The following is a 21,438-nucleotide window of genomic DNA, read 5'->3' on the forward strand; positions in this document are numbered from 1 at the left end:
AAAATTTATTTTTAAATGAATCCACTTAGATCTTAAAGTGGCCAAAGAAATTTCTCAAAAGGTGACCAAGTATGGGGTGTAATGCATAGATATAAAATCTTAGTGCGTTTATAAATCATTCCAAAACACTTATTCAAAAAGCAAAAACTCACCCTAAAAAGGCCCAGTGGGTTTGACCTCTGGCGTGTGTCCTCAGAATGACTCCTGAGCAAACAGCAGTATTATGGAAGCCTTACTAGCACAGGAGTTGGGTTCTCCCCCACCTGGCAGTTAACTAGCCATAAACAAGACAAAGTGTGTAACTGCCCTGAATCCTTCTCCTAGGCTGGCCTTAGATAATATTTAAGGTTCCTTCCAACTTTAAAGGTCTCAGAAACAAAACAAGCTCCATTATTTTTTTTAGTTTATAATTTCTTTTTTTTTATTGTAAAGATGCTATACAGAGGGTTACAGTTACATGAGTGAGGTAATGAGTACACTTCCTATTGAGGATTGTTACCCCCTCCATTGTTTTCCTCCTACCATCCCACAAGCTCCATTATTTTGTGGTCCTGTGCTGAGATTTTTGTAACATATGTCCAAGAAGCAGGAACTGAATCTGAACCATCTACTCATTAAATGAGTGAGCAGAATATGAAAATCTGAAGTCATCAAATTGAGTAATATCAACTTGATGTATACTAATGCATTAAGGGTAGGGGGAAGGCAACAAAAGGTAATCTGAAAACTCGGAGACCTGTAAAGTATGTAAAACAGTGTTGATTATTGTAACTGCTATTAAAACTCTGCAATAATCACCACAATAAAATGATGATCGAGGTGAATGAACTTTACTATGTGTACTTTAAGGGCTTTGCCTCCTGAACTCTTAATTTAAAACTCGGCAATTTCAAGAAATATGCAGCAGCTAACACGTACGTGTGTTCATTCTGAGAGTGCAACAAAAATTAATCTTGATACTGCCTAGTTCCCTTTGAGCCATACTTTTAGTGTGTTTACTCTCTAAAGCAGGTTCCCGTCCCTGTCGGGTCCATGAAACCATGGTACATGATAGGACAGATGCGTGCTTCTTCCACCTGAGCACGCTCATCAGGGCCTACCTTTTCTTTTACCTGGAACTGAACCATGCTGGCCAACACTAAAAATTTCAGGGAAAATGAGAAGATGAAGGGACTGAGAATTAAAGGGTTTAATTTTTGTTCCTACTTATGGTAGGCAAGAGACAATAGCAGTGATAACCTTCATTAGACTAGCAACGGGTCTAGGGCCAAGCCTTAGACAGAACTCATAAAGTACCACAAGATTAAGATCAAGGGCTAAGAAACAGGCAATTGAAGTTAAGGATGTGAGCTTCTGGAACAAACACATGTGCACCCATGCAGGTATGCTTGCTCTCTTCTTTTCCTGGGGGCAAAAGCAACATTTTTCTGAGAACTTCCGGCTAAGACCAGTTCCCACCCAATATCAGTCATGGATGGATCTGAAACAGGGGCAGGTTAGGATGGGAGCACCTTCAGACAGCTACACTCCAATAAAATGAGGCCATTTGTCACTCATACAATGTGTGAAGGTAGAATTCTGCTTACCTACTGTGAGAACTTGAAGAGAAAACACCCTGGAGCCCTCCAATGTGTGCAAACACAGCACACTCTCAGGTCCTGCCAATAATTACTGTCTTTTCACACGCCACTATGACCCCGTTAGCTCAAACTGGAATTCAGCTTTCTATAGGCTTCTCTTGGACCAGCATAAAATCTAAGTTCTCTCAGATTTCCCTTAGATTTGTAGCATAAACCATATAATCTCAAGACTGAGAAGATATTTTCAAAGACACACTGAAATAGTAAATGTGGAATTACTATATACCCAGCATAAACTGTCTTTTTTTTTTTTCTTTTTTTCCAGGGCTGAGGACCGAACCCAGGGCCTTGCACGCGCCGGGCGGGCGCCCTTCCACTGGGCTAAACCCCCAGCCATAAACTGTCTCATATTCATAGGTACATGAAGACATATAATATTGCCCAATAAGCAATATTATGTTTAACAACCAAAATAGTGAAAACAATCTTAATGTACAACAGAATGAAATATTACGTAGCGATGAAAAGGTGCAGTACTGCTAAGCAAATGAATTTAGTAACAAAAATAAAAGACTATAAAGTGTATAATTTCATTTATAACAAGTTGTAGAATGGACACAGTGACTCATGCCTGCTATCAGTTACTTGGGAGACAAAGAACAGGAGGATCAAGGTTCAATGATACTCTGGGAAAAAAAGTGAGTGAGATTACCATCTCTACCAGTCAACTGGCCTTACTCTATCAGTGGTGCACAGTTATGACCTCACTCATGAGGGGGGTTCTGAAACCAGCCCAACCAAGAATGGTGAGACTATCTGAAAAAATAACTACGCCAAAGGAGCTGGGTGATTGGTTCAACAGATAGAGAGGCCCTGAGTTCATAACTCTGTAAATATATTGAATACCACTGAACATGTTATATTTGAATGGGTGAATTTTATAGTACGTGAATTATATCCTAATAAGCTGTCCATGAACATTTCAGTTTCACTAAAAAATGAAGTTTCACATTTAAGATTAATTTTCCTTAGCTATAGAATAAACTAAATCTTATTTTGGGTGCTATCACTTTCTATTTGAAAGAAAGAAGTCAGGTGAACCAAAGCTTACACATGCCCTTTTGTGGTAGTTCTCACTGTGGGACACTTTACAGGTTAACACATGTCAAGGCCTTACGTCCATGTAGAACATTTTTCACTATGCTCTCATGCACAAGAACACAGTCCAAAATCCTGCTGTGTGCTTCACACCACCCACAAGAGACAAGGGGAAAAGTACTGTTGTACCCCTCACCGTGTAACAAAACCAAGGCCATAAATCAGAGGAGCAGAGCAAGGGAAACATGCTATGTGCTCAACCAGACACTGCCAGACTCACCGTCGGGGACTCCGGGCCTGGTTTCATCTGAGGGGCAGCAGCTCCATTCCCAACAGTTGCCTCTTCAGAAACTGAACTTGCTCTTGTCGGACTCAGAAAATCCACTTCATCTTCAGCTTTAGTACCTGGCATTTCTGAAGAACAAGAGGTCAGAGAGTAAGTGCATTTGGGGGAAAAAAATAGTTCCTATGTGTTACGCAACAAACTCCAGGTAAGTGTGTCTTGTTAGTTTTTCCACTGAAAAGAATTTTCCTGCTGTCAGGAGGTAGTGTTATTTCTGACCCAGTGCCATTTCGGAGCTTTATCCCTTGTTTGTGTGGCATTCCCCAGCCCTTGAGGTTTGGAAGGTCTAATGCAACGTCTATCGAATGTCCATTTCACCAATGGCTTTTCATGACAAATCTGAAAATGGTAGAGGTGACCCCTGTGTGGAAGTCAATCCACATGTGGTAAGGGCCAGATTAACAGCTGAAAGCAGGTAGTCCTCCTCAGCCATTATCAAAAGTCAGGAAACTTGTACATAGGAAGCCACTGAGAATGAAACAAAGCCTCCTGGGAAAAATCTTTCTTTAAAAAGATACGACACACAAGTAAGAGTAATCACAAGTGTCAATCTGATTGAAATACTGTTTAAACATTTATGAAATATACATGTCAGGAGACTAATCAGAACAATCAGCATACACTAAAAAAGAATTACAAAAACATTAAAGTGTGTCTCATCTGGGCTGTGGGTATTAATTAACAGATGGGGAAGAGCAAATGGAAATAAGTTTGAAAATGATTCGAGATACTTTATGTACGTGTGTGAAAATGGAACACAGCAAGTTTGCTGAAACTCCATTGGAAGGCTGAGGAAAAGTGAAGAAGGGTTGAGTTTGATCACGGCATACCATTTGCACATATGAAATGTCAAACTGAAACTCCTTTGTGCAATGAATTGATACTAATATAAAAAAGTGTAGCAGGTACAATAGTTATGTGTATCTGATCATATAAAATAATATTTATTGAAATGAACCCCAGGAAATGGAAACAAGAGGGTTTTTTCTTTGCTGCTACTGTTTTTGTTTTCATTTCCTTTTGTCTTCTTTGCTTGTTTATCTGTCTTTGGGAGGCTAAGGGAAGCACAAAAATGGTGGGACAAAGGGTAAACAAATGCAGAAGTGATACTCACCAGACACTATGTTGAACATGAACTATACAACTTGTGGATGGGGACAGGAGGGAAAAACTGGGAGAGAGTGAGGGAAGGGGTGATATTGTTCAAAAAGAAATATACTCTTTATCTGACATATGTAATTGTAACTGCTCCATGTATCACCTTTACAATAACACTAAAGAATTTTTTTAATGGGGTAGGTAAAACATTTATGCACTATACATCTTGATCCATCCATCACTACCATCAGTAAGACTGAACTATTTTGTTGTTTTAACTATTTTGTTTCTCCCAAGACCAAACATAATTTTAAGAACTTTGCTTATGAAACGAGCTTTCGTTTATGTTCTCTTTAAAATGATCCTCTTGCTGTCTGTACTCAACAGATCCACAGCAGTGATTTCTGTTAGCCACCAAGCATCAGTAGCTTCTTAAGCAAGTGATATAAGTGATACTTAAGGAAACTTTGGGCTTCTGCCAATCCTTTAAGGGGAAAGACGATCAACTAGTGAAAATTTGCCTTATAATATCTAATACTAATGGAATTTCCATGTAGTAAAGTTGCCTAGGTTGTTAACTTATCTAGTGATGCCACTACTCTAGCAAATAAAAATGTTCTGTACACCAAGGAGTTGAGAAGCTTCCGTCACCCAAAAGTTATGTTAAGGTTTATATTCTAGCAGAAGGTGTGACATGCCCAATTTTCCTTTGATGTGGGAAAGTGACATCCCTATATTTATAAATCTTTTTTCCTTGCCTTTATAATTGTATAGTCTTTCTGGTAAGTTTTAAATAGGTAAACAAGCATCCTTGCCCAGTGAATGAAGATATATTACATTTCAAAAATACAATTAAGAGTTTTTCCAATCTGACTAAGCAATCCCTACAGAAGTATCCCACAGTGAAGTATCTTGAAGGGAGTCAGAGTAACTAAAAGCTTGGAGGATGGCTAGGAGATTGATGGTTTTATTATTTGGGGGTGGGATTTGGGACACAAACTCACTTCCCTGTTCCTATCAGCAGAAAATATTTATCTTGGCAGCAGCAAGCAGTCACAATGGTACCGAAGATACTGAAACTTGAGGGGCATTGGCAATCTGCAGCACTGGCATGGCTTAGTTATGTACCTCCAGCTTTCTAAGCACTGTGGTCAATGCTTTTTGAGGAGGAAGGGTCACATCTCCTCTTTCCGACTGTCCACTTCCAAATCAGCAGCTAAAACCTGTGTCTTCTCACTCATAAAACAACATACACAATTAAATCTGTGAGTGGAATGCAAACTTCAAAGAAAATACCCTTTGGCTCTGAGATCATACTCAGGTGCTTTTTGTCTGAGGCAATTTACCAGGGACTTCCCCCCAGCCATCACTATTTTGTGAAATGGCTCTAAAATGGAACATCAGTTCTCTAATTTGAAACTGTGAGTATACAGTTCTGATTCCTTCTAGTGGCAGAAAAAATATCATACACAAAGTATATTAAGTCTAGACCCACATACACTTTCGAAATCTCCTTTCTTACTTAAAAACTTTCAAATCTCAGCTGGGCGCTGGTGGCTCATGCCTGTAATCCTAGCTCCTCAGGAGGCTGAGATCTGAGGATCACAGTTCAAAGCCAGCCGGGGCAGGAAAGTCCATGAGACTCTTATCTCCAATAAACCACTAGAAAACCAGAAGTGGCACTGTGGCTCAAGTGGTAGAGTGCTCACCCTGAGCTGAAGAGCGCGGGGACAGCATCCAAGCCCAGAGTTCAAGCCCCACAACTGACAAAAACAAAAACCATAAAAAATAAAAAAAAAAAAGCTTTCAAATCTTAAACACCATTTCTTAACATAGATGCTACATACGTACTACACTAAATACCAAAGTCTAGAGTTCTCTGCTTTTATCTTTTCTCATCCAGCCCTGGAAACACCCAACCCCACATAGTTCAAGTTGCTTAGGTTAAATTCTGACCACGAAGGCAAGAGAAATAATTACAGCCTGTTTCCAAGGACAGAGCACCTAATAAAAAGAACACAGCCAGGCATCAACTTACAGCCACTCCCATTCTTATGAAATACCAACCTGCTAGGGCCCTGAAATAGAGTTGTTACTTTGCCTTATTTTAAAAACTAGAGCTTTGCACATTTACATTCTGAGAAAGCCGTTAACAAATTTCTACCACTAATAATCTAATAAAATAATGTGTCAGGGGAAAAAAACAACTCTGAAAGGCACCAAAAATTCCACCTCAAGTTCCTTAAATTCCACTTTCAAGTTCCTTAAATCCCTCACTAGGGTGAGGATAGGTGGTAAAATAGCTAAAAACCCTTTACTGAAGAAACTAACCACTATGTTTAAATTGCTCTTCTTCCCAAACAATTTCTTAATTTTTTTCGGCTTATTCATTTGTCTCCACACCCCACCCCTATATACTCTACAGTCACCAAAAAGAATAACCAAAATCTAGAAAGCACAGCAAAAACAAAAACCACATAAAGACAAAACAAGCTACATCTTACCTACAAAATGGTAGAGACAGCCATGAGATAGCTCCTGTGTCTACAGCTGGTGGCAGGTAATATGAAAATGTTTGTTACACTAACCTTTAAAGACTTCAGAAGGCGAGACCGAGTCAGAGTCTGACTCCAGTTTCAGCTTCAGCCTCAACTCCCAGTAGTAAGTTTTATTCAGATAGTTTCTTTCCACTGAGTAATAGTGGTTTCCCTCTGCCTTTTCTGGACATGGCTGCCCGTAGATGGAGCGGGCTGCTGTGTGAGCAATCTGCTCCGTGCAGCTGCTTCACCAAGATAAGCCAGCACAAGGTCAGCCCAGTCAGTGACAGGAGCTGGGCAGACTGGGCTTGGGCGGAAATCCTGCATCCTATCCTCTGTGCTGTGCAGGTCCTGAATTCCCAGGCTATGCCCAAAAGCATCAGAAAATGGGAACTGGAAGACTGCTCCTGAGACAGGAAAAGGAGGGAATGCACTCCACCCCAAACCTAACCAATGACCTAATATCACCATTTTGGATGTTGGGCCATCCACTTCAAACAATTCTTACAGCTGTTCATGAAACTACTTAGACTCTAAATTTACTCAGAATACAAACTGGGATGGCAGGGAAGAAGGGAGTCTCAGGCTTATAAATAAAACATATCCTTTCCAACCCTGTTCTGTGATCCTAAAGAAAAGGACTTAGGCTATTTGAAGTATTTACTAAATTCCTTTGTCCCTTTAAAGCACCTGTGCTCTAGGCACTATCCTTAAGGTTTGGAAACTGCTACTGCTCCAATGTGAGAGCCTTAAGGCTTCAGCAATCAAGCCATAAGTCCATGATACAGGAAGTAAAATCTATCCAACCCTAGCTGGTGTATATCACCTGATGACAGTGACTATTAACTTGGAAACTTATAGCAGTGAGCAAATGAGACTGTACAACAAGAAAGACAGCTGCATTTTGACTAGTATGTCACAGAAACTTGGGGAATCTCCTTCGAAACTAAATTCAATGTTTGCCTAGCTTACCTGTTGCTGGCTCAGGTTCTTTGACAAGCAGAGTAATTTTCTCTGGCTCCTCTCTTCTATCAAAACATCCTTTCAGGCTGCTGGTGGCTTCTCCGGTACTGGCTATTTGAAGGGTCTCTCCAAGTGGAAAAGCACTCGCTTTGTCTACAGAAGCATTCTCTGGCTGTTCGGTCCGAGGGCCCAACTCAGAACTGGACAGTGATGATATGTGACACACTTCCCCTCCAGTCACCAATGCTCCAGAGGCTTTGACACGCTCGATGACCGCCTCCACTAAACGACTGGCAGCCTCTTCTATCGAGTCTGCTCCCTTAGGTACAACTGAAACCATGCCAGGTAGAGAGAGATTACTCCTTTCCTCACCAGGTGCTGAGGCCTGTGTGACTTGTCTCATGCCCCCTAGGGTCTTGTCATCAAGAACTAGGAGCCCTGTGTCTGTAGGGGGCTCCTTGGCAAAAGGTGGCAATGTTCCATCATCCCTGTGAGCCTCCTTGGAGTCAGCCATGGAACAGCTGTGGTCTCCCTCCTGCCTCCCTCTCTTTTGATCGAAGGGTACAGTCTCTGGGGCTGCAGCTCCCTGAAAGCCGATCCCACCTTTGTCTGGCAGAGCTCCTGGCAGACTGACAATCATATTCTTCTCTCGGCTCACTGAAACTTCTGAAACCGAGTTGTCTTCAGTGTTGCGAGACAGATCCTTTCCTCGGGACTCGGCAGTACTTTGCAAAGTGTTAACCACTACCACATCCTCCATCGCATTTCTGCCCACCTCACAGGTGCTGGTGGTCCCTGGGACCTGGGTGTTCGTCACTTCACCATCCAGAGGAAGAGGTGGATCGCAATGTGCAGCCTTGGACTCCCTTGGCAGCAGCCCTGGCTGTGGCGATGAACTGCTGGGCTCTGCCCCCGACACTTCCTCCCTTGAGTCTGCAGCCAGACCTGGTCCTGGTGGCACCAGGCTCAGTGGGGCCCCACCTTCAGTCAGTGGGGAGGCCTGTGGGGCCTCTTCCTTGTTGTGTGTAGCTTCTGTCTTAAGACAGGCGGAGGGTGTGTCCAGTGACTCGTGGGGCTGCAGTGCTGCGTCCTCGGTGCAGGCAGCTAAGACAGGTTGATCACCAAACCTGGCTGTCTCTTGGGCTAGAGGCGGGATTCTCTGCTCTTCCTGCAATGTTTCTGAAGAAAGGGTGTCTTCCTTAATAGAGGAACGAGTCACTGCTTTGTCCTCATCGTCTTGTCCCTGAGCTGCAGCGCTTTCTGGAACCACCGGATTTTTTTCTTCTTCAGTCAAAACTGACTCAGAGGCCAAAGTGGCTGTCTCCACACTCAGCAGAGAAGGGTCAGTGAGTGCCTCGGGAGTTGCTGAGTGGCCAGGCCCCTCGTGCTCATCACCAAGGCCAGTGGGACTGGTATTGCCCATGCTGGGCTGAAGCTCTCCAACAGCAGGTGATGAGGGCGGACTTGCTGCTCTATCTTCTAGCAGCTGTTCGTCAGGCTCCTCTGAATCCCCTTGGTCCGGGCCTTCTCTGCAAGGCACAGCCCTATGGAGTTCAAGAGTTGCTGTTCCCCTTTCTTTCTGGGAGGGGACAAGGGAAAGTGCGTCATCTTTGGTTACTGATTCACCAACTGGACTGCTTGCCAGAGAGAAAACACTGTCTGATGGCACAGTCTGGTCTGGCACCAGTTCTTTCTCAGTTTGAGAGACAACCAGAGGCAGACATGAAGCTACCTCAGGCGAATTCATTAAAGATGTATCTTGTTTCAGATCTTTTCCTTGGACCTTTCTTCCTAAAACTTCAAGAGGACAAAAATTCCCACATTCCTGGGTAACTCGTACAGGGTCAGAAGGGACGGGGTCAGCTTGTGAGTCCTCCAGACCGGTTGAAGTACACAAGTCTTGTGTGCTGGGCTGCCCAGTTGTAGTTTCAGGTGTGCTGGGCTGCTGGGTTGAGATTTCAGGCCGTCTCGCTGAGTCACTACAATGCTGTACAACCAACTCACCACTAGAAGGCACTATGCTCTGCTGACACGCAGAGTCTGAACAAGGTTTATCATCCCCAGTTGTACAACAAACTGGTGACTGACTGTTTTGGCTTTGAGCATGAGATGAATTAGCTTCTGATTTCTGGTGGAGCATCGCATCAGTTTGTAGCACAGGGCAAGTTAAATCACAGGGGGACATTACCTCACACGTGCCTGCCAGAGGAGTGTCAAGTTCTGACACACTGGAAATCTTGTCTTCTGTAGCAGCTCGAATCACCACAGTGTTTTGATCTCTTACTATTTCAGCTAGCTCCCCACAGCATCTTAGAGTTTCCGTTCCCACTGTGTTTTCATCAGGGGTTTCTCCAGAACTCAAAGCAGGTGGAGACTCTGCAGATTTGTTGGCACTGAGGACACTAGCGGCAGAGAAACAGTTTGTAACATCTTTATCCACTAGCTCACTTCTAACTGTGCTGACAGGAGAGTTCTCAAATCTTTCCTCTATACCTTCTCCTGCCTGAAGCATATTATTCTGGGTGGTGGCAGCTAGGTTCACGAGACTCGGTTCTGCTTGTCTTGTGCTCTCGGGAGCACTGGCATCTGTCACAGAACCGTCTGCCAGTTCCCCTCCAGAGGAATGCTGGGATGTACCTAGTTCTGTCACTGTGTCTCCCGGCTGCACACTGTTACTCACAGACTCCTGTCCTGTGGCCACTCCAGAGAGTTGTGTTCCAGTTTCTTCATGTCTGGGTCTACAGGACAAAAGGTCTTCTGTGTCCTTTCCTCCACAGTCAGGCAGCCTCTGAAGATGGCTGTCTTGATCAGACACAGTTCCAGAGTCCACAAGAGGTACTGGCTCCACCTTTCCCCTGGTTTTCTCCACACCTTTATTTTTCTTCCTGTGAGAACAGTCTGAATTCTCTTCCTCAGCCTCTGTTGACAAATCACGGGGACTTTTAATCTGCTCAGCAAGACTTCCCTGGCAGCAGGGAGTACTCTCAGTCTCTTCAGGAAGAGAAGAAATCTGCCGGCTGTCCGAGGACTCTGATGCACAAGGGAGGAACTGGCTGGCTGTCTCTGGGGCACTGGGCAGACAAGAGGGATCCTGTGCTGTCACTAAGGGTGTGAGATTGTCCATCTGCTTGATGCTTGTTTTCTAGGAAGAAAGTAAAGATATTTTTAACTCTATCATTCTGGTATCACTTTCCACTGCTGCATCTATATATCACTGGGCTATTAAAAATGAATCTAAATATAGAAAATGACTTTTTAAATATTTTAACCTATTTTAGAAAGTCAAAGGAGATTGAGCTTTAAAAACATTGTTTCATAAAACAACTTAGCTGGGCACCAGTGCTCACACCTATAATCCTAGCTATTTGGGAGGTAGAGAGTGGGGGATTATGGTTTGAGGCCATCTAGAACACAAAAGTTCACGAAGACTCCATCTCAACCAATGGCTGGGCTCAGTGGAATGCACTTGTCACCACTAGTGACACAGAAAAGCACAAGTCGAAAAACTGAAGACCAAGCTGGCCCTGACATAAAGCCAGAGTCATTGCTCAAGTAGTAAACAACATGCTTAGCAAATACAAGATCTTGAGTTCAAGCCTCCATACAACCCCCCAAAAAACACACTGTGAATATCTTCAAATAAGTAGGTGAGAAGGCTATTTTTTACAGGGTCTCAGAGGGCCAGAACCTTCTTCAACCCATTCATCTCATATATTCAAGTAATAACAAATCTTAACCAATTTTACAAAACTCTTTTCCATCACAAGATGTAGCCAGAAGCCCACACACTTACTGAGGAGTTACAAGTTATCCTGGAACCCCCAAATTATTATCCACCCAACGAGCTCAAGTATTTGGATTTATAATTTCGCTAACAGTGACCACGCTGGAGTTTGAACTTGGAATCATACTTGCTGCTCTGCCATTTAAACCACATCCTCACACCTTTTAAGGGCTTTTAAGATTTGCTTTTAGATTTGCTTTTTTCTAACACGGCCTCACTTTTTGCCCAGACTGGCCTGGGTGGTGATTCTATTATTTACACTTCCTGAATGGCTAGAATGACAGGTACATACTACAGAATTCAGTATTGAGGGGGTATTTTTGGTAGTTGTTTTTTAATTGGTTAAGATGGGACCTTGTGATCCTTCTTCCTGGGCTATCCTTAACTGCAAATTTTCTAGTTTTAGGCTCACGAGTAGCTAGGGTTACAGGTATGAACCACCATGACTAGCTTCTTTGGCTTTTTGATAAAAAAAAAACAATCCTCTTCTTGTCCATCACTGAATATTAAATAAATGAAATCATCTGACATTAATAATACCTAGCTTTTAACTATTATCAGAAGGTACTGTGGTTAGATGGTTTTATAAGTCATCTGAGGAATGATTTTTTTAGCATTAAAGTACTTTCTTAAACAAATAAAGCTAAAAAAGGAATGGTTAAGAAAATATAGTTCATCAATCTGGTGAAAGGATTCTATCCTTCTGTGACAAAAATGGTAACTATGAAGATCACAGAACAAGCAGAAAAAAACATTAAAAATATAATGTTGGAAAAATAAAATTCATAGTTAGTCAAGATTATAATTATGTAAAAATCCTGTATTTGTACAGATAAGGCTTAGGAAAAATGTAGAAAATTTCAGAAAATATCAAAATTCATCACTCCTCTTAATACTACTTTTTTAATACATAAAATTAATTGAAAACATCTGGTTGGTTCTCCACTCATTATTTGATCTTCTCCAATAACTATCTCAGACATGTTCCTCTGGGTCATCTACTTACTAAGTAAATATAAACTAATACATTAGACTGTTCCTGTCTACTTACAGATACTGTAAATTTATATACAAGGAATAAACTTTGGTGTTTTTCCTCACCAAATATAGGACAGGAAAATTTTTTCACTAAAAATGAGTGTGTTAGTTTTCTCAAACACTTGTGTACTAGTTTTCTTACAAGTTCTTAAAATTAGCTTTACTCCACGCCTAACAAAGGGTGAACATGTCCTAAAAAACATGACAACAGGTCATCATACTTCATGAAAGCTGAACATTACAGGAAAGAGATCTGGAGAAACGAGGGATGCTGCTTGAAGAACTTGAGAAGCTCCTGCACATGCATTTCCTACATTTTTAATTTCTCATTGCTTTTCTGTCAAACGATCCTCACAGGTAGCTTTGACATCTGCAAACTGGTATTTCCACACCCATTCTCATTTACTTAGTAAAAAGATTCTAAGAGAAAAATGTGATTTCCACTCAAAGAAAAATGACATTATTGCTTTAAGACTGAAGTGATTCTGAAAGGCAGAGGTAGGCACATCATAAACCCTGCTATGGAGTTGTTTGGCCTGAATGTCTCAGAAAAATAATACATATTCCCAAAGAAGCGTCTAGCTTTGAGCTGACCCAACATGACCTTAAACACTATTATCAAGCTGTTTCTAAATCAAATCAACTCTGAAATAAGCTGGCTGGAAAAATTATCTAAACTTAGCCTTCAGATGTTAAGGCCAAGAGAAATACATCCATATGACGTCTATAATATTCGTAATAAATGGTACCAGGGAGTCTGTAATGTTTTTATGTCTGGCAGCAACTTCATCTTCAAGGCTTGAATGGATTATAAAACCTTTATTTTGTTGGTGATCTTTTAACTATCAGTTTAAATACAGTACCATGATCATAACTCACTAAAGTAACTGTGAAGAGGCTTTACTGAGTAAATTTGGTTGTGTCTCTTTAACAGCAATCTCAGTAATTGTTCTTCTTGCTTTAATTCTACAAAGTTAAACCAAACACAGAGAAATGCCAGGATAACTTAGTTGTGTGATTGTATATTTCTGCATATACAATGTGTTTATGAGGAGCTTTCATTACTTCAGAAACTTGGCAAAAATCAATTAAAACGAAAAATCAGCCTCCTACTTCTATAGCCCTAATGCCAGTTCTGTATCTTAGGCAGTAACAACTAATACCAGCAACATTGCCTATAGGTTTCGCAATCATTGGAAGAAGTATTGTAATATATGTAGTACAGCAAGATTCAGAGATATACATGAAATAAAAATGAAAACTTTTCCTTACCATTAGTTGCTGTTGGATATTCATAAGCTTAAAAATATGTCCAGTACAACTATCTCCAGGAAATGTGGGCTCATGCGATTCAGACTCGGAGGTCAATGTATAGATGTCCAACTCTCGGTGATGCCTCACAGAACAATCTCCATAAGGTATTTCATAGGATAAACTGCTCCAGGAGTCTGGCTCTCCAGCATTCTCCCTGAAAACAAGCAATCTCTCATTAACATATAAATTCTGCCTCCCAGCCATGTGTAGCCTTTTAAGCATAATATTTCATTTCTAATGTGTTTGTGAGGAGATATGGTAAAGATTTAGTTTATATATAGCTACATATATATGCTTGTGGATTGGACTTTTCTCCATGATCTGTTTTAGGTCATCAAGTTGATATTACTGTACTCAAGGCAATCATAACGTCAGCCTTTTGTATTTTGAAGTTTGTTCTGGCTTTCGGTTAAATGTGACTAGATTTCAGTACTGCTTTCATATAGTAATGAAATTATACTGCACTATACAATTGTCACAATTATTAGAATACCCATGTTTTTGTTCATAATGGTAATTTTCTTGCTGGGATTAAAAAAATAAAAGGAAGTGAAGATATTTCTATAGCCCTTCCTCCAGTACTTTAGATTCATGTTCCTCCATCTGCATATCTCCTTTTCACTCACTTTCTAGAAGGTGTCAGCTGAGACCTTTGCATTTGTCAAATAAATCTATCAGAATTTCTAGTGTTCTTGTAGGGATGCCTTTCTGTCCTGCCAAACTTGATTCCACTACAATAATATCTTTGTGCACATTTTCCAAGGTAAATTTGGAAAGTGCCCAAGCAGAAATAGAGGGCTGAGGGACAACTTAATTACCACCTGTAGACATGGGAAGGCCTTCAACTCAAGATAAGGCAGAGTAGTTATTTTACAAACCCAAAGTAAACTGAACATGGAGAATGACTTTCAAATGGAAATGTGATAGTTATAGAGAAAGAAAATGTGCTTTGGAAATTATAGAACATTTCAATACACCTGGGGTTCTAAGTATGAGCCTCACAGCTTACCTGGTTGGAGGGTATTCAGAGAAAGCAAGGCTTTATCCTCTCTCTATTGGCTTTATCACCATAGCAACTGTTTCACTATATGATTTTGTCTGCAAACTCTAGTGCAATGATTAATAGTAAAGCCAACTGATAAATAAGGTCTCAACTATGACGACTCTACCATTCAATGAATAAACAATTTTTAGACTGATGGAAATAAGTAAGTTTAATCACCATGTCACCAATGTGTGAACTAGAGTTTCTGGTTCAGGGAAAGAAGAAAATGTTGGTCATTAATCTTGGGTAGGACCCGTAACTTCAGACATGAGGTTACTATCATTAAGCTTTATTTAATAAGACAACCTAAACCTTGGCAGTACAATAAACTTCTAATCGCCTCATGTGGGTTTTTATAGAGACCACTGACATGATCAAGCATCTTTCATAATTTATGACTGAAATAATCTTATCTAGAAGTAGCTAGACCAATAAACTCACAATAAAGACTAAATAGGTTTTTCACAAACTACATGCAAGTTTTTTTATACCTCTCTTCTAATTGGCAATTGTTACAGAAAAACGTTAACATTGATTTACTCTCCCAGACAAAAACACTATGTATTAAGAAAACTTCTCAAATTATTTATGAAGAACCAAGTTTTTTTGTTGTTTTTTTTCTTTCCAATTCACAACAGAAGCACAGAGCTGTGACAACAGGATCTTGTTCTCCGTGGCAAGAGGAGGCAGTGGGGAAAAGAGGAAGCCAGCAATATTAACTATTTTGTTAGGAGCCAGAGAACATTAGATAACTTTAATTGTCAGAACTCCGAGGTGTAAGTGCCAATATATTTACATTTTGCATGTTAGGAAAACCAGACTAGAGATATAATTTACCCCAAAATAAAAAGCTAGTAAGAATGTTCAGAATTTAAATCCAGACCGAATGAATTCTAAAACTAAGCTTCCTCTTTCCACTAACCACAGTAACTACCTCTATAACAGCTTCAAATCATGGCTCCAATTCAACTCCACAAACTAGAAATCTGATTAGGTATCTTCTGTTTTCATAAAATTTATAGGAGCAACAGAAACTTTTTCAACTGTTAAATAACACAATTTAGCAGTCATTCCTTACAGGACTACACTATTCAAACTGGGCATCTGTGCCTGCCCACGACCCAGAGTTTACATGTGTGGTGCAACAAAATTCAATACGCTCAGGGCAAATTCCAACTAGCTTCCTAGCATCCTACCTGCTATGCAAGAATCAACAACCATTGCACATTGCAACTCCAGAAAACACTGTAACATACAGTCAAATTAACTAAAGAGAAAACACTTTACAAATCCTAACGACACTAGTCCTTCAAGGAAAGTTCAAAACTGCTTCTTGTTTAATCACAGCAAAAAGCCAGAGAAAATGTCAGAAAACAAGTAAGAAGACCACAGCGCACCTGTGTGAAAGCTGATACTCACACACGTCTACCCAGGCACCAGGAATAACGCAAGCCCATCTTATTTCAGTTCTGGCTTCATACTGTGTGTAGCTTTAAAAGTGGAGAAAGGCAGTCATGCCAGCCCTCTCAAAGGACATGTTTTGCTCTGAGTGGTGCTTCTGACAAGAAACTGCAGCAGTTCCTTATTTGAAGGGTATTGCGCTATCATCCATGAAACCCTATCACCATAACATTGCCAAACCTCTATGGGGCTTACAAAACCATCCACACTCCACTGACATGGAGCTAGTGGATGAATTCCACATTGAGAAGCAGTTGGGGCACAGTGGGAAAGAACTGTTCCCCCTTCAAAATTAAAAGGTGAACTTATCAGCCTCATGGCCTTGGGCCAGCTGTTTGGCCTCTCTCTGGATTGATTTTGCCTGTGGATAATACTGAATGTACCAACTAAACCTCAAGGTTTTGAGAGATGCCTAAATGGCAACACAAGAGAAGCACTAAGAAGCAGGGACCTGGAATTACTTAGTTATTACACTACTGCCCATTGCTAGTTCCCATGCACTCCTGCCTATTCATTTACCAAAACACAAAGACCCAAAAGACAGTCACAAAGGAGGTGAGACTGATGGACAGAACGGAGGATATGACACAGGGAAGAAACATGCCAAGCCATTCCAAGTCCTGCTCTCTATTTTTAAACTAAATGTGTACAGTCAGTACAAATTCTTCATTCTTTTCCCCTCTTAAACAAAAGCAAAGGTTCCATCTTGTTTTATGACAGGTCAGCTACTGAAGACCCCTCTGTCAAAGATATAAAGAGGACCCTCAAAAGGAAATTACTTAGCTGACAAAACAGCTTACACAATAGTACATGGCTCTATTGTGAAATAGGTCAGTAGTTATTCTACCACCTGGCTGAACCCAGGTGTCAAAGGGAGGACTTGAGAACCTACAGCCATGAGTCCCCTGAGAAGAACCAATACTGCCTACTACAGGAATCCATGTCCACACCCTGAGGGCTGTCCACATGCTCCCCCTCACCCTGGACATCAAGGGACCTCAGGACCACACCTAGTTCTCTCACTTTGTGGACTTGTGACACTTCACTTCTCTAGTCTGTTTCCTCAACTACAAAACATGGACAATAATACTCTACCCACTCGCAAGGCTCTGTGAGAATCAATATGTAAAACAATAGCTTGATTGTAATCAACCACTGATGAGCAACGCCAAGATATTATACAGAGTACCTCGTTTTCCTCAGGAAAAGAGGTTAAGACTACATGGAAACATAGGACCCTTTCCTAATTAAGTAGTACTTAATCCTGTATGCTAGTAGTCTCCTACTGAAACTCTTCTTTCTGCCAGTTCTGTAAAAGGAAGAATGTTTAGAAGAGTAAATATGCCACTCTCTCAATAGGGTGGGGCTACAGATTTAGCTCACTGAGCTGCCACATTCCATCCACAAAACACAAACAGCATCTACTTTAGAGAGGTCATCATAAGGCTAAAATAATACCTGCAATGTACTCACTGTAGTTTCTAGTGCAGTGTGGGTATTCAGCCAATTGAGATTTGTTGAACTGATACTAAAAATGAGATAAAGTTTCCAAAGACAAATAATTTTAAACTGGCTCTTGGGGCAATGGAAATATTTCAGCACTTTGTGTCAACACTCCACAGCTAGAACTCTTAAGAAATCTTTTTCTAAAGATGGTGGCATAGGAGCTGGGAAGATGGCTCAGTGGTAGAGCGCTTGCCTTGCATGCATGAGGCCCTGGGTTCGATTCCTCAGCACCACATAAGCAAAAAGAAAAAAGCCGGAGTGGCGCTGTGGCTCAAGTGGTAGAGCGCTAGCCTTGAGCTGAAGAGCTGAGGGACAGCACCCAGGCCTAGAGTTCAGGCCCCACGACCAGACCCCCCCCCAAAAAAAGATTGTGGCATAAAGCTGGGTGCTGGTGGCTCGCACCTATAATCCCAGCTGTTCATGAAGCTGAGATCTGAGGATCACTTTTGAATTCAGTCTAGGCAGGAGTCGGTGACGTTCTTATCTCCAATTAACCACCAAAGGCTGGCAGGTATGGCACCAACTTAAGCAAAAAAGCCAAGCACCCAAGTCCTGAGTTCAAGCTCCACTACCAGAAAAGGGGGAGGGCAGGGGCAATAGTAGATAACATACACATTAGTCACCAAGTTATGCCTTCTTTGTGGTGTCATTTATTTCTGAAGATTTCTTGCAAGACTAGTAATATTTTACCAGCACCTCACCTACTTTTTTACCTCATGAAAAAGTTTTAAAATCTATCCTTTTCAATATTTAGAAAAATGCATCATTTTTCTGGCATGTTACAACATGACTGAGTCTTTAAGATGATATGCTGTGTGAGAGGAACCTAACACAGGACAAATATTTCATGATCCTCACTCACGAGATGTATCTAGAATAGGGAAGTTCTTAGAGACAGAACATAGAACAGAAGTTACTCTGATATGGGGAAGGTAGCACCTTCTGGGTTTAGAGTTTCTATTTGGGGTCATGAAAAACCTCCCAAAATAACAGATAGTGATGACGATTATAAACTGCAAACCTAAAAATGTCTGAAATGTGCGTATGTGTGTGAGAGTGAAAGAAGAGAGTGAGTATAGGATAATCGTCGTCATCGTCATCATCATCATCATCATCATCATCATCAAAACCTTCCTGACTCATGAGGATCGGAATTCTAGCCAAGGCCCCATTATTACAGTGACCCTGTGAGGATGAAGACTGGCTTCCTCACGTTGCGGTAGGTACCCCTGACCAAGTACTTTTCCCACATGGTTAACAGTGCAGCAGAAGTCAAGCTAAAGGCTAGACCTGCAGCAAGGAGCTCATGTTCTCCTATCAAGGTCTTCTACATGGCAGTTTCTCTAATTGGCTTTCCTTACCACTCTTCATTCAAAAGGAAATAACTAGCTTTCCCACATGTAAGGGAAGTAGAAGTAAAATCTCTTCTCCCAAAATAACCAAATGCTCTCTAGTTTTCTAAGCTGTGCTGCAGAAACAGTCTTGTGCCATCCTGGTCCAGGCACATAATGAAGCTGTCATAATCATTTTATTGCCCCATTTGGATGGCCGTCCTTAACTGAAACTGCTTCCCAGCCGAAACACTGAGCTATAACAAAACCAAACAACTATAACCAAACAGTTATACAGACCTCTGGAACGAGGCCTCCCTTCCAGAAACCACGAGACCAGCAGCAGAGTGAATGTAATCCCCCTCCAGATGGGAAGTGTGAAGGGCAGAGGCGATCCCTCTCTGGAATACTGTCACAGGACAGCTCAGGTATCCAAAGCTCACCTGAGACGAAGATGGCCCCACCTGCAACTGTGACACCCATTTAGAGGGCATCGGAGCCTTCTGTCTGGCCTGCCTGGGAAAGTTATACGCTTGGCAAATGAAGCAAGGAGCAACTACACAACCACACTGCGCTTACACTCTGAAGTGCCTTCTTGATCCACCCAATTCACATGCAGCTAAAAATGAAACCACAGAAAATGCATCTAAGTTAAATCTGGCAAGAGCAAAATACCTAAGAATTTGGAAATTCCGCATCCATTTTTTAAAAGGGTCCCTCAATTGCTAAAGAGCACAGATCCAATGGAGTTTATTCTTATTTAGACAATGTGATATAAAAGATACCCATAAAACTAAAATTTAAAAAATACTAAGTGAAAAAGACAAACTATTCTTGAAGCTTCTGCCTTTGATAAACATTCCAATGAAAAGTACTGCTGCTCTAATGCATTGATTTTTCTATTTGTATGAGAAAAAAAAAAGGAACTCAAAATATTTTGACTAGCAACCTTCCTCTGAAGGCCTTTTTAAGGAGTTAGACATATTAACAATTGAACCCAAAGACAAACAGGATTTCCTACTGCACATTTCCAAAACAACACGGTTTTATCTTACTACTATTCATATGAAACCACTGCTCTGAATGTATTTATTCACTAGGAGTATATTCAAACCCAAACTCAAATCATCTGTCAATTTTTCTGTATCATCAAAGTAATGGTTTCCAATCAACGCTTTCAAGTCTTGAAGGCACACCAGGGGCAAAAGAAAATGTACATATATATGTATGTGTATGTGTTTATACATATGTGTGTGTGTGTGCACAAGAAAGACTGCTTCCTCTTATACTAAGACAGGATAAACTGCATACATCGCTAATTCCTGCTAGTCCCCATCTTGAGTCTTCAAAAAGTATTAGAAGCAGTGAAAGCCAGGAGGCTGAGGAGAGAAAAGGTTAACACGACTTACGTTTGTGTCTCACAGACAGCTTGCAAACCAGCAGCAGCAGCGGCGGCGGCAGCTAGGTACTGAGGTTTTAATCCATGCCAATGGCACACTGAGAAGCCAAGTGGGCTGTACCACAACCACTTGGGGTGGGGCTAGTGAGGAGAGGAGGAGGCACAAAGGGAGAAAAAGAGCACTTACTCGGTTAGGAGCTGGTGCAGCTGATGATAACCTCGCTCCAAGGCCAGGCTCACAGGCGTTGCCCCTTCCTGATTGTGGATGCTTAGAGCTCCACGGCCACCTGGTTTCTGTAACAGGAACCATGTCAACCGCAGCAGTCCTAGCCGTACAGCAAAATGCATCAGTGTCTCCCGGGGGGTACCATCTATAGATGGGGAGAACATGAAAAAGTAATGGGATTACCAGCACCACCGAAGAAAGACAAAAGAAAGGACAAGTCAGGTAGACACCACTACCTCCAAGTGTCTACAGTCCTGTACTCAGGACCTACAGGCCAAGACTGAGTGAACTTTATTATGGTCAGGTAGAATCAGCTGACAGGCCAAGACAAAACAAAGCCAGAAAAAAAAAAAAAAAGAAGTCCAGGAAGCACACTCTTCAACAAGAGGCAGCCCCACTTAGGCCATTTTCCTCTAAAGAAAAAAAAAAAAATACTGAAGTGAATGCAGGCTCACAAGAGAGAAATCTGAGGGAGGGGGGGTTCAGTTGTTAGGACTTAAGATGGGTGTTTCTTTGAGGGTATAATTACTTTTAAAAAGAACACTCAGACAGGAGTTGGCTAGTAAAACACTACAAACTGGTTCTACTTGTTAAGTACACACAGGTCTTTTTAGTTCCCCACATTATTAAAAGTATATCAAGACCGCTGCTACTGCTGGCTTTTGTTTGTTTAATGAGAAAAATAAATGCTTTTTCCAGCCTAATGAAGACCAAC

The 21,438-nt window shown here is 41.3% G+C and overlaps 1 protein-coding gene across 3 annotated transcripts in view; it reads right to left on the minus strand.

The window, feature by feature from the left end:
- Akap13 (A kinase (PRKA) anchor protein 13) overlaps nt 1-21,438 on the minus strand; it is a 132,193-nt gene that overhangs the window by 85,938 nt on the left and 24,817 nt on the right. For all 3 annotated transcript variants that reach the window (XM_013012059.1, XM_013012061.1, XM_013012060.1), the window contains exons 4-7: nt 20,685-20,868; nt 13,714-13,909; nt 7,629-10,761; nt 2,959-3,092 (exon numbers count right to left, since the gene is read on the minus strand). In XM_013012059.1, coding sequence (XP_012867513.1) covers nt 2,959-3,092; nt 7,629-10,761; nt 13,714-13,909; nt 20,685-20,868 — 3,647 coding nt within the window. The remainder of the gene's footprint in view (nt 1-2,958; nt 3,093-7,628; nt 10,762-13,713; nt 13,910-20,684; nt 20,869-21,438) is intronic.

Source organism: Dipodomys ordii, unplaced genomic scaffold (genome assembly GCF_000151885.1).
Source record: "Dipodomys ordii isolate 6190 unplaced genomic scaffold, Dord_2.0 Scaffold15, whole genome shotgun sequence".
NCBI lineage: Eukaryota > Metazoa > Chordata > Mammalia > Rodentia > Heteromyidae > Dipodomys > Dipodomys ordii.